At 39.7% G+C, this 14,282-nt stretch overlaps 1 protein-coding gene across 7 annotated transcripts in view; it reads left to right on the plus strand.

Moving 5' to 3' along the window:
* Positions 1-14,282, plus strand: part of MYBPC1 (myosin binding protein C1) — a 184,243-nt gene that overhangs the window by 139,171 nt on the left and 30,790 nt on the right. For all 7 annotated transcript variants that reach the window (XM_077265603.1, XM_077265605.1, XM_077265607.1 and 4 more), the window contains 5 exons: positions 1,135-1,223; positions 2,813-3,008; positions 5,309-5,448; positions 7,615-7,774; positions 9,920-10,056. In XM_077265603.1, coding sequence (XP_077121718.1) covers positions 1,135-1,223; positions 2,813-3,008; positions 5,309-5,448; positions 7,615-7,774; positions 9,920-10,056 — 722 coding nt within the window. The remainder of the gene's footprint in view (positions 1-1,134; positions 1,224-2,812; positions 3,009-5,308; positions 5,449-7,614; positions 7,775-9,919; positions 10,057-14,282) is intronic.

Here is a 14,282-nt window from a genome sequence, read left to right on the forward strand (position 1 = left end):
CGTGCAATTTTCCACTTGTCAAATTAGGAAACTACAACTTATAAATAAGTCTTTATTGCATAGAAGATAGAAACTGTTTCTAAAGAAAGTAATCTCAATGAAGCACCTAAAGTAGCTATGTGCTATCCTTCTTTCAAGGGAATCTGTCAGCAGGTTTTTGTTATGTAATCTGAGAACACCATGAAGTAGGGTCTGAGACACTGATTTCAGTGATGGGTCACTTATTAGGCTGTGTACTGTTGTTTCAACACAATCACTGTTTTATCGGCAGGAGATTATCACTGACAGACTAGCTGACCACCTCAGTGCCTTCTGGTCCAACTCCGCCCCCAGCACTGATAAGCAGCTTACTGTCAATATACAATGTTACCAGAAAGCTGTGACTCAGGGGTGTTGGCGGGGGCAGGTTTCTGAGCTCTACTACATTCTACATCTAAAAACTCTGATTGCATCACAACTGCTGCACCCAGTAAACTAAGTAATACTTCAATGGAATCAGGGTTTCTTTTCGTACATTTTACAACTCTCAGATGAGATTAAAAAAAATACCTGGTGACAGATTCCTTTTTACCTGTTTATAAACCCAACATATCCTGAAGTGCTGTGAGAACTTAGACTAATGTGAGTCATCCTTCATTAACAGGCGGAAAAAATAAGCATTACCATATACATTATTTTTCTTGATTGGTGCAACAGATGCCACTGGCGGTAGCCATAAGTCAGCCATCTGTCACCCATAGCCCTTATGTGTGAGTTTTTTACATATGATAACGTATACATTTTTTACTTGGTGTTGAAAAATTGTCCTATTTGAGAAAAGAGACAAATCAGCTCTTACATTTGTGAATAATTTTCCCCCGTATAATATTATATCCTTAGAATACTTATTTAAAAATATTTCTGCCTATGTCAATTTGTAGATTGTTACACATATCACCATGTGAGGAGTTAACATAGGAAAAGAAACACACTGTTTGGGTTTGTATTTTTCTCATTGAGAACCACAATATCTTGTGAAATCCAGCTTATGATCCTAAAATAAAGTTTGAGCTTTAAACATGAAAATGCTATTTTTTTTCTTTTTTTTACAAAACTTTCTGTATTTTAATAGTATATCTAACCTTTTTTTCTTAGTTCCTCCAAAGATTCGCCTTCCACGTCATCTTAAACAAACCTACATCCGAAAAGTAGGAGAAGCTGTAAATCTTGTAATACCTTTCCAGGCAAGTTAGGATCACCTACACTCATACATCTTATTTCTTGTTATATGTCTGTATCAAATAAAAACCTTAAGGATAAATGTTTCATGTAGTTTATTTCCTGCCAAACTGCACCTAGAACTAGAGCAATCAGGTTTGACTTAACGAAGCACTCCTAGCTACATTTGTATTCCTTAACACCTTCCCAACCTTAAACGTATCCATGCACTCTGGTTGGAAAGAACTTCCCAATCTTGGATGTTTGGATGCGTCATGCAATTTTGCTTGCACAAAAGCTGACACCCAGCTCTCACTGCCAGTAGTGGTGCCCTCTCCGTTCCCTGCTGATTAATTCCCTAAATGCTGCAATATTGTGATATCCATCACAACATTTAGAAAGCAGGGAGAGGGCTTCCTCTCCCCTCCAATCGGTACTCCCGCAATGACGTCATGAGGGCCCGATCGTTTTCATGGTGACCCAAAGTCGTCATGATGACATCCAGGTCACCAGGGCTAGCAAGCCTGTTAGGCCATGCACTACGTCTAACAAGCTTATGTGTCAGTGCAGCACTGACAGTTTTTAAAGCTGTCACAAAGTGTCAAGGGTCAATGGGCACCTACCCGATCCCTTATGGTAGGGGCACCCTAGACTTTCACTGTCCCCTGGATTACCCCAGTTGGCGGAGACGCTATAATATTAAGTAAATAAATAAAAACAATTCTTGACCTGCTGTTGATTTGTTTATTCTGCTTCCCAAAGATCGCAGCAAGGCTCAGCTCACATTTATCCTGCACTCTACACTGAATGCTTACACTGGGGTTTCTGTGTAAATCTCTGAATTATGTGATTCAGATGTAACCCCAGATGGAATATTCCCTATATTGAAGCAGATGGAGTCACTTTGGAAGTTGTCTGGCCTATGATCTGGCGGTGTCTGTCTTCTTAGGATTGCATAAGAGTGCTGTCGGCCACAGTTTTGTGCACTTCTGAAAGGAACACCACTGAACAGAGGCCAGATGGAGTTCAGAGTAAGTCTGCCTCATTATAGTGAATGGATCACTCGGAGGTTTCATCTGAATCATGTCAATCGGAGAATTAAATGGAAACCCCGATGTACGTGCTCAACGCAAAGCGTCGGATAAACGTGATCCCAAATGTTTTGTAAAATGTTCCCAATAAAAGCTTCAACTCAGTCCACAAAAAAGCAAGTCCCCACTCAGGTCCATCATCTGTCAATGGAAATATAGGAGGCTTCCGCATCACCAGTAATAGAAAGGCTCTGGAACAGCACTATAGCTCTATACCCCCCTAAAGAAATACAGAAAATGATGCAATCCCAAATCAATATGCCCCCTTGCCTTCTGAGCCCCAGTGTGCCTTAACCACATTTAGCGTTCACATGTTTGGCATTTCTGTGGCAAAAATTAAAAATTTCTGATCAACTTAACTCTTCTAACTTATTTATTATTATGCATTGCTTATATAGCGCTGTTATATTCCACAGCACTTTACATACATTATTCTTGCTTTCTCCAATGGGGCTAACAATCTAGCTCACTGGCTGAACCACACGTGACTCGGGGTAACATGATATTTATAATTTTATTACTAGGGTAAACCCAGACCTAAGGTATCTTGGAAAAAGAATGGCTCACATGTGGACAAGACACAAATAAGTATTCGCAATAGTGAGTGCGATACTATTCTTTTCATCCGGAAAGCGGAGAGAAGTCATTCTGGAAAATATGACTTGAAGGTGAAAGTTGAGAACCTCCAAGATAAGGCATCAATTTACATTCAGATTGTTGGTACGTTTTATCAGAAATGTATCCTAAATATTACACATGGGAACATTTTTATGTCTTTTTATGGCTATGATGACTAATATTACCAACCTAATTTCGATTCTCAAGCCTGTTTGTGCTATACACATCTCTGATGTCTTGAATGAACACAGAAATTACCATGTGCCTCCTGATGAAGTTGTATCATGGGAGAGAAATGCGTCGAGTCTGAATTTATAGATTTAAGCTAAGTCTATCATTATATTTTGTTGGTTTCAAACTTTATTTGCTGAGTTACTCTGGGCATGGTATAATTATTGTGAGGTCTGTGAACACTGCCTCTTGTAAGATATCTACTGTGACATGCCCTTTGGGCTTCAGTTAATGATATGATAAAGTGCAGTATAACTAAACCCTAGGATTGTTTGTGTATGTGAGAAAGTGATGACAGTGAGAACTGGTGCTGAGCCTTTCAGGGTATGTCTCTCTGCACTTGGTCTAATCAGTCTGCACCTTGCACCTCTAAACGAATAAAATAAGACTGGTTACATAAGTTTGGGCAGGTTGCAATAACTGATTACTCGGAATCTCTAGGTAATGTGTATTTAAACTAAGCTTTAAGTATACATACACACTGGCATATTGTTGTATTTTGAAAAAAAACTGGGTTATAGTATTAATGCCTGTCCTTCTGTTTAATTGAGGCTAGAGTGTATATTGCTGTGGAGCTTCTTGGGGCAGTCAGTTCAGTTTGAACGTATCGATACAGCCCATAAGGTGTAAATCCTTTTTAGGCAGTTATTTTTCTATATATATCTACACAACTCTGTTATATCTTTGTACCTTGCACCTTTAAGATGTTATATGTTTGGAAGTCTATCTACAATATTACTCCAAATTTCTTGTGTATTTATTAAGGAGGTTTTTTTTGAGCAGTTCCAACAAGGTGTGCCCTGGCACTACCGCTCACACTTTGTGGAGGGAGATATTTAGGGGTTTGTAAGGGACAGTCGTCGTGGAGCGGGAGCGCCATTTGCATCTGATTTTAAGGTGCCAACCTCCGCAGCCAGGAAGGGACTTTTCTAATAGGGACTTTGGAGGGTGAGTTGTAGTTAAAACCCTTAAAATATCTCCTTCCCTGATGATTAACTAAGAATAAAACGATGGTATTTATTGTCTCTATAATTGCTCTTTAGTGTGTTAATAATGCTATGATTATTGTTGCTATTGGTATCCTTCTTATACTGCCGGCAATTTTTTTTAACTTTGGTTGCCCCAATTTAATCTCCTATCCCTGTCCCTCTCCCATTTATGTTGGACTGCTCAGTCAGTTTCAGTCTGATGAATCAGATTTGAAAATAAGTGCTTTTTCAATTTGAGCAATCATTTGTCCAATTTGGTGTGGTTTTCTTTTCTGTGACCCATAGAGTAGGGAGGTTCAGGGCCATCAGTGTGAGCCGCCGTGGAGCGGGAGCGCCATTTTGCATTCAAGAGACGGTGGAAAACTTCCACTGACAAGCAGGGTTCTAGCAGGGGTTAATAGGGTGAACTAGATACGCCAAGCACCCCGGATTTGAGATATTTCATGTTTGTAAGTCAGCAATTTAGCTGCTTGGTTATGTTTCACTTGTTTTGATGGTTTTTAATCATTCTTAATAAAATTTTATTTTTTAATGGTATTAGTCTTTCGGTGAGCAATGTACCACGATTTGATAGCTTTGTACAATGTGACATACAACAATGAAAAAATTCTTGACTTTTTGTGAAAGTATCTTTTATTCATGAATTTAACTGATGATTTAATTTCTTATAGTTGCCATTCTTTAAGAAAGACAAGAAAACAATGTTAATCAGTTACGCATTAAAAGGTGTTTTAGCAGGTTTTTACTATGTAATCTGACAGCATTGTGAAGCAGGGACAGAGATCCATACTCCAGCGATGTCTCGCTTAGTTTACTTGGTTCAGCAGTTATGATAGAATCACAGTTTTCTCTGCTGATGATCTAGCAGAATTCAAAACGTTGAGCCCTGTATAACCCTGCCCACACTACTGATTGGAAGGTTTCTGTGTACAATGTATATTGACAGAAAGCTGACAATCAGTGGTGGGTTCACAGTTTAATTAATTAGGAGGCATGACTGTAGTGATAATCTCCTGGTGATAAAACACTCAATGTTTTCAACAGAAAACACAGCCTAGTAAGTGACACATCACTGTAACCAGATTCTCTACCTCTACATCATGGTGCACTCAGATTACCTAGCAAAAACCTGCTGACAGATTCCCTCTAAATTGAAAAAGTATTATTTGTTGATTTTTCCAGAACGACCTGGACCTCCAGAATCGGTAGTAATTGAAGAAGTCTGGGGAGATAATGTTGCATTAGAATGGAAACCACCAACGGACAATGGCAATGCTGCCATCACAGGATACACTATTCAGAAGGCTGATAAGAAAACAATGGTTTGAGTTTTTTCAAGCTATTTTAATTTTGCAACTAATATTACATATCATTTTACAAATTTCTAAATGCTGGAAATAGAATATTTTAACATGGTGTAAAACATGTGTACACCTTCTCTAAATATGGCAGTTAATAAACCAGTCATTGACAAATTATATGACATAATTGAAGGCATTAGATGAGGGCAAAATTGTAAATTTGGACCTGGCGGTAGTAGGCATCTACGAGGTAAAGGGATTTTCTTTGTGCAAAGTGTAATATACCCAAAGAACTAAATTGAAATGCAAACCATAATTGAAATAGAAATGATGGAAGTCATCTACAGCAGCTAGTGTTTTCCATAGAGTAGAGAAAATATCATGAAAAAATATTAAAGATGTTACATTGGCATGCTTATTCTGACTCTTCAAGGCAGGATGAGTCTCTAAATCCTTAGCCATCAATCCCTTAGATAACTGTATGATTGTTGTACTCACATGCCAGGCTTCCTTAGGCTGGTTTCACACTTGCGTTTTGATCTGCAGCATTTTTAAAAAAAACGCATGTGGTGAAAAAACGCATGTAAACGCGTGCAAACGCTGCGTTTTTGCATGCAGAAAAAAACCGCGACGTTTTGCCGCGTTTACATGCGTTTTTTCCTGCGTTTGCGTTTTTTAAACGCATGCTGAGAAGTGTGTGACAGCTGCCAATCATCAAAATCAACTAGAAAACCCACTATAAACAGAAATAGCTAGGGTTAGGGTTAGGGTTAGGATCCCTAGTAACCCTAGGGATCCTAACCCTAACCCTAACCCTAACCCTAACGGTTAGGATCCTAACCCTAACTCTAAGGGTTAGGGTTAGGATCCCTAGGGTTAGGGTTAGGGTTAGTGTTAGGATCCCTAGTAACCCTAGGGACCCTAACCCTAACCCTGAGGGATCCTAACCCTAACCCTAACCCTAGGGATCCTAACCCTAACCCTAAGGGTTAGGATCCTAACCCTAACCCTAAGGGTTAGGGTTAGGATCCCTAGGGTTAGGGTTAGGATCCCTAGGGTTACTAGGGATCCTAACCTTAGGGTTAGGGTTAGGATCCCTAGTAACCCTATGGTTAGGGTTAGGGTTTTCTTGTTTTTTCTTGTGTTTAGGGTTATGGTTAGGGTTAGGGTTTTCTTGTTTTTTCTTGTGTTTTCTTGTGTTTTTCTATAAAAACGCATGCATTTTTAACGCAAGCAAACCCATGTGCTTAAAAACACATGCGTTTACATAGACAGCAATACATTTTTTTGCTGCGAATAAACGCATGCATTTTTTTGCGGCAAAAAAACGCCGCTAGAAAATACTACAGGTTGCATTTCTGCAACTAAACGCACGTGTCAAAAAACGCATGCGTTGCTGAAAACGCGTCCAAACGCATGCTAAAAAATGCATGCGTTTTTAATGTTAAGTATAGAAAAAAAACGCATGCGTTTTTTAGCGCTAAAACGCTGCAGATCAAAACGCAAGTGTGAAACCAGCCTTAGACAGTGCCAACTCAACAGTACTGACTTGTAATAAGAGTCCAGGAGAAAAAAGAGTTGATATTTTCTGAAATCTTGTATTAAGTACAATGCAGCAGGTGGAAAGAGTAATCCGAAACAGAGGAGTATACATGTAAATCCAAAGATGGCTACAGTAAACTGATAATAAAGAAGGGAGGGGCAAGGGCTAACATCATCAACTACAGGAGAGACAAAAGGGACAAACTTAGAGGGCAGAGCTTCTCCATAGCAACAACAGAATGCAATGCATAATACAGAAAATACACAAGTCGTTCCCATTCATGGGACACAACAATGCTGCTACATGACAGTAATCAAAGTTGAAGCTTCAGTTCAAATGAGGAGATTTCTCATCCTATGTATGCAAGAAAATTGGCATAAAAAGTAGCAAAATTTAGTGCAGGTGGTAATTGCAGTATATTTTGTGACTTTTTGCTATTCTGTTCCCATCCCAGCAAAGTATTTTGAAAACTGAGTGGGGCTTTCTTCAGATCAGTCGGGGCTACTGATGTTCACTAATAGAATAGCAATTATTTTTAGTGTACTTTAAAAAAAAAAAAAAACTTACTTGTACTATTATAGCATTTTTTATTGATGCTGTTCCTCATAATTACAGTATTTGACAATGCTGTTGTGCATTTTCAGGAATGGTTTACAGTTTTGGAGCATTACCACAGAACGAGTGCAACCATTTCTGATCTTGTGATAGGAAATGAATACTACTTTCGCGTATTCTCGGAAAATATGTGTGGCCTCAGCGAGATGGCAACAAAGACACCAAACGGCGCACTTATTGAGAAGGAAGGTCAGATATTTGGTTGTTCTCAATATATATTGCTTCTGCAAATGGAGTATAACTCAGATTTTGCTTTGTAGGGTATATTCACATGCTGTGCTCAAAATGCGTTTGTTCTTTTTCACGAGTACCACAAATATGTGGTAAAATGCTCTGCTTTTTGCAAACTCATGCTGTGGTTCTCCAAGTATTCTGCAAGAATTGTAGTTGGTTGCAGATATTGAGCTCAAAGGGGAAAATCTGCAAGTAATCCGTGTCATAAGTTGACAAACTGTGCATGGAAAATTTCCACAAGATTTGTGGATGAGATTTCTTTAGATATTATCCAATTTTCTAAAACTGCAGATTTTTCCATATAAAAATATGTTAAGAAAATCTACTGCAATTCTGGTACGTGTGAACTTGCCCTAAAGCATTAGTTATTAGTGATGAGCGAGTATACTCATTGCTCGGGTGGTCTCCGAGTATTTATGACAGCTTTGAGATTTCGTTTTCTTTGCCGCAGCTGGATTATTTATGGCTGCTAGCCAGCCTGAGTACATGTGGGGGTTGCCTGGTTGCTAGGGAATCCCCACATGTAATCAAGCTGTCTAGAAGCCGCAAATCATCCAGCTGCGGCAAGGAAAATTAAATATCCGAGCAGTCATAAATACTCGGAGACCACCCGAGCAACGAGTACACTCGCTCATCACTATTAGTTATACATCTGTTCTTGTTCTGCAACAGAAAAAAAATCACTGTTTCTCATTGGTCCCTTTTCCATCAGTTTGTGTTCTATGTGTTTATTCTCATATAGGAAAAAAAATGGAAGCCATTTGCTGTCTTCCTTTTAACTGACCCAAGCATTTTTAACTACCGTTCATATTTCCACACTTCTGTGCTGTGTAATATATCTTTATATCTTGGCAGGATTTGTGGACTCAGTTCATGTGACACTGATGGCATCATCACAGATCCTTTTGCCCATCTATGTTGCTGCCTTCTTATGATTGGTCAGCGTCATACAGTTGGCAGAAGTAAAGTAACATTGGAAGAAAAGAAGTATGCACATGAAGGGATCAGCCACAAAATAAGCATGTTTATTAACATATAAGCCAAGACAAAAATTAAAAACAATTAAAAAGCCCAAAGGCTGTATATAATAATGACTAGACAAACCTTTAATAGAGTTTGAATCTGCACTATCTGTGTGCTGGAAAAATGTTTCCCTGAGAAAGCCACGCTCCCATTGGCGATACTTTTCCTGTACTATCTGTGTATTCTCACTTAACAGGTCACCCTAGCATGATTTATATTTGACTCTTTGTCTATTATTTTTCATAGACTTGTACCATCCATTTATGGTATATTCATTTCCATGTTGGAACCTTTACCCTCTTTTATTACTTGCTTAATTTTCCACTTTATGCATATTTATGCATGAATATATATAATTCTTTGGATTTTACTGGGTATATACTGTTTATACTCTTTCAAGTGTCAGTCACATTTAACCTGGTTGTGGTGTACAATATTCTTTTTATTGTTTTCATATTTATTCACTCTAGCTGTATTGTTTCCCAAGACTTACATCATTTTGCAGGGCTAGTTCTTTCAATATTGTGACTCATTTTTGGAGGTCCAGCACCAGGAACACATCTTTATTTTGGTGTTTGCACCATCTTATGTGTGTATCTGTTTATTTCATTAATAGACAGGGCAGACTCAAGCTCTATTAACGGTTTGTCTCGTTATTATCATATACAGCCGTTGGTCTTTATACTTGTTTTTAACGTTTGTCTTGGCTTATATGTTAATAAACATTGTTACTTTATGGGTGATCCCTTCATGCGCATCCTTCTTTTCATCCATTGTTATTTGCTTTACGTTGATCCCCTTGCACATTGGTGGTGCCCTTTAACTTGTTTTCATAGGGGGAAGGAGTACACACCCTCAGAGAAAACTAATACCACCCACTAGGACATACCTAAAGTTAACTCATTAGGTGCAAAATAATAGAGGAGAAATTAAAAAAAAAACAACATGTTTTATTCCGATCTGCAGCCACCATTACATCGTGTTACATTTTGTTACAGGTCCGTTTTTGAGGACAGACTCCAGTAAAAAAAAAAACGTTGCAGCTCTTTCATGAATATATTTTACTTACTCTACTAGGTAAACCTTATAAGCGACCGGAGTACACAGATTTCAACTTCAAAGAAGCGCCACAATTCACTCACCCATTAATCAATACAGTAGCCATTGCTGGATACAATGCTACATTGAACTGCAGCGTACGTGGAAATCCAAAGGTAAGTTATAAATAATGAGCGTTTGGTCAGAGTATCAATTTTTACCATCAGAGTCTGATAAGAGTATCAGTATTTACCATCAGAGTGTGATGGGAGTACCAATATTTACTATCAGAGTTTGGTCAGAGTACCAGTATTTACCACCAGAGTTTGATCAGAGTACCAGTATTTACCATCAGAGTTTGATAAGAGTACCAGTATTTACCATCAGAGTTTGGTCAGAGTACCAGTATTTACCATCAGAGTTTGGTCAGAGTACCAGTATTTACCATCAGAGTTTGATAAGAGTACCAGTATTTACCATCAGAGTTTGGTCAGAGTACCAGTATTTACCATCAGAGTTTGGTCAGAGTACCAGTATTTACCATCAGAGTTTGATCAGAGTACCAGTATTTACCACCAGAGTGTGATCAGAGTACCAGTATTTACCATCAGAGTTTGGTCAGAGTACTAGTATTTACCACCAGAGTTTGATCAGAGTACCAGTATTTACCATCAGAGTTTGGTCAGAGTACCAGTATTTACCACCAGAGTTTGATCAGAGTACCAGTATTTACCATCAGAATTTGATCAGAGTACCAATATTCACCATCAGTTTGATCTGAGTACCAGTATTTCCCATCAGAGTTTGGTCAGAGTACCAGTGTTTACCATCAGAGTTTGATAAGAGTATCAGTATTTACCATCAGAGGTTGATGGGAGTACCAGTATTTACTATCAGAGTTTGGTCAGAGTACCAGTATTTACCACCAGAGTTTGATCAGAGTACCAGTATTTACCACCAAAGCTTGATCTGAGTACCAGTATTTCCCATCAGAGTTTGGCCAGAGTACCAGTATTTCCCATCAGAGTTTGATAAGAGTATCAGTATTTACCATCAGAGTTTGGTCAGAGTACCAGTATTTACCACCAGAGTGTGATCAGAGTACCAGTATTTATCATCAGAGTTTGGTCAGAGTACCAGTATTTACCACCAGAGTTTGATCAGAGTACCAGTATTTACCATCAGAGTTTGGTCAGAGTACCAGTATTTACCACCAGAGTTTGATCAGAGTACCAGTATTTACCATCAGAGTTTGGTCAGAGTACCAGTAATTACCACCAGAGTTTGATCAGAGTACCAGTATTTACCATCAGAGTTTGGTCAGAGTGCCAGTATTTACCACCAGAGTTTGATCAGAGTACCAGTATTTACCATCAGAGTTTGGTCAGAGTACCAGTATTTACCATCAGAATTTGATCAGAGTACCAGTATTCACCATCAGTTTGATCTGAGTACCAGTATTTCCCATCAGAGTTTGGTCAGAGTGCCAGTATTTACCACCAGCGTTTGGTCAGAGTACCAGTGTTTACCATCAGAGTTTGATAAGAGTATCAGTATTTACCATCAGAGTTTGATGGGAGTACCAGTATTTACTATCAGAGTTTGGTCAGAGTACCAGTATTTACCACCAGAGTTTGATCAGAGTACCAGTATTTACCATCAGAGTTTGATCAGAGTACCAGTATTCACTATCAGAGTTTGATCTGAGTACCAGTATTTCCCATCAGAGTTTGGCCAGAGTACCAGTATTTCCCATCAGAGTTTGATAAGAGTATCAGTATTTACCATCAGAGTTTGGTCAGAGTACCAGTATTTACCACCAGAGTGTGATCAGAGTACCAGTATTTATCATCAGAGTTTGGTCAGAGTACCAGTATTTACCACCAGAGTGTGATCAGAGTACCAGTATTTACCATCAGAGTTTGGTCAGAGTACCAGTATTTACCACCAGAGTTTGATCAGAGTACCAGTATTTACCATCAGAGTTTGGTCAGAGTACCAGTATTTACCACCAGAGTTTGATCAGAGTACCAGTATTTACCATCAGAGTTTGGTCAGAGTACCAGTGTTTACCATCAGAGTTTGATAAGAGTACCAGTATTTACCATCAGAGTTTGGTCAGAGTACCAGTATTTACCATCAGAGTTTGGCCAGAGTACCAGTATTTACCATCAGAGTTTGATAAGAGTATCAGTATGTACCATCAGAGTTTGGTCAGAGTACCAGCATTTACCACCAGAGTGTGATCAGAGTACCAGTATTTATCATCAGAGTTTGGTCAGAGTACCAGTATTTACCACCAGAGTTTGATCAGAGTACCAGTATTTACCATCAGAGTTTGGTCAGAGTACCAGTGTTTACCATCAGAGTTTGATAAGAGTACCAGTATTTACCATCAGAGTTTGGTCAGAGTACCAGTATTTACCATCAGAGTTTGGCCAGAGTACCAGTATTTACCATCAGAGTTTGATAAGAGTACCAGTATTTACCATCAGAGTTTGGTCAGAGTACCAGTATTCACCATCAGAGTTTGATCAGAGTACCAGTATTTACCACCAGAGTGTGATCAGAGTACCAGTATTTACCATCAGAGTTTGGTCAGAGTACTAGTATTTACCAACAGAGTTTGATCAGAGTACCAGTATTTACCATCAGAATTTGGTCAGAGTACCAGTATTTACCACCAGAGTTTGATCAGAGTACCAGTATTTACCATCAGAATTTGATCAGAGTACCAGTATTCACCATCAGTTTGATCTGAGTACCAGTATTTCCCATCAGAGTTTGGTCAGAGTACCAGTGTTTACCATCAGAGTTTGATAAGAGTATCAGTATTTACCATCAGAGTTTGATGGGAGTACCAGTATTTACCATCAGAGTTTGGTCAGAGTACCAGTATTTACCACCAGAGTTTGATCAGAGTACCAGTATTTACCATCAGAGTTTGGTCAGAGTACCAGTAATTACCACCAGAGTTTGATCAGAGTACCAGTATTTACCATCAGAGTTTGGTCAGAGTACCAGTATTTACCACCCGAGTTTGATCAGAGTACCAGTATTTACCATCAGAGTTTGGTCAGAGTACCAGTGTGACGGGGTGTACGGCAGAGCAAGAAGGGACAACAGGCCAAGGGATGATTCCACAGATTTATTATCCAGAACGCTGGAACAACACATGCAGGTAGATCTACAGAGTCCACAATTAGTCCAACGGAACAGGTTCGGGGGCACCTCCCGATAATCCTTGTGCCAGCTAACAAAACAATAGTCCACACGAGTCCAAGGGATCCCAAAACAATCCCACGAACGACGAGATATGTCCTCAGCTCAAGTCTCGCCCCGTTCGCTTCCGCAGTCACAGATGGACATTGGGTCTTGCCTCAGCTAAGAATCCCCACTCCTTCTCCTTCAAAGGTCAACTCACATCTGATCTCAAAATAAGAATGGCTTGTCTGAGCTCCTGGGATCTGCCCATGAAGGGGGGTAGGGGTCACACCTTCTATTCAATGGTTGGGTCCATCAGAAGATTCTAGACTAGTGGGCTCCACTTAGTCTAAGTAGTATGTACATTTGACTAGCCACCAGCTGTGAGGAAGAATGGCTATTCTGCACTAGTGGTGTTTACAAAGCTTAATTACATTATAGCTTAGGGCTGCAAGTATTGGGGGAAGGAGACATTGTTACAGGTAAACTCTCCAGCACAAGAAAATACATATATTACAGCTAATAGAAACCAGAGAACAGTTACATACATCAAATGGCATATTATTCAAATACAGGACAGGGCAAAAGTACATATCATGACAATCCCTTCCCCTCCCAATTTGTGTACGTACTAGGGACCTCTACAGGTTGCTGGTTAAGTACACACAGGCAGAGCGTAACTTACATGTGGCTTCATGCAGCCACGAATTGGCATCGTAGCTCTCCCACATCATTGCCCAGGAGAACATCTGCAGGCAGACCACCCATCACCCCAACCACACATCGCCTGACCCCAAAACCAAAGTTCAGATCCACAGTGGCTGTGGGAATAGTCCTCCATTGCCCACCAGCCAGTTTAATGACAATCCCAGGTCCTCTATGAATTCCCTCAGGCCGAACCACTCGGGGATCAGCCACTGTGAGGAAAGCCCCTGAGTCACAAAATCCAATAAGTCTCTGTCCATCCAGCACGACCTCCTGCAAGTGCTTACCTCGATGGGCAGAAGTCGTCATAGCTGCAGGTCGCACACCATAAACTCCTAGTGGTGCAACATGGGTGTGTGAGGCACTAGGCCAGTCCTCACGTAGTGGTGACACGTCTTCCTCCATGGCACTTGGCTGTACGTAATTAATAATATGACTGGGTACAGGATCAATCCTCATTTGAACAGCTGGGCAGGAGGCTTGCAGATGCCCC

This window comes from Ranitomeya variabilis, chromosome 5, assembly GCF_051348905.1.
Source record: "Ranitomeya variabilis isolate aRanVar5 chromosome 5, aRanVar5.hap1, whole genome shotgun sequence".
Classification (NCBI taxonomy): Eukaryota; Metazoa; Chordata; class Amphibia; order Anura; family Dendrobatidae; genus Ranitomeya; species Ranitomeya variabilis.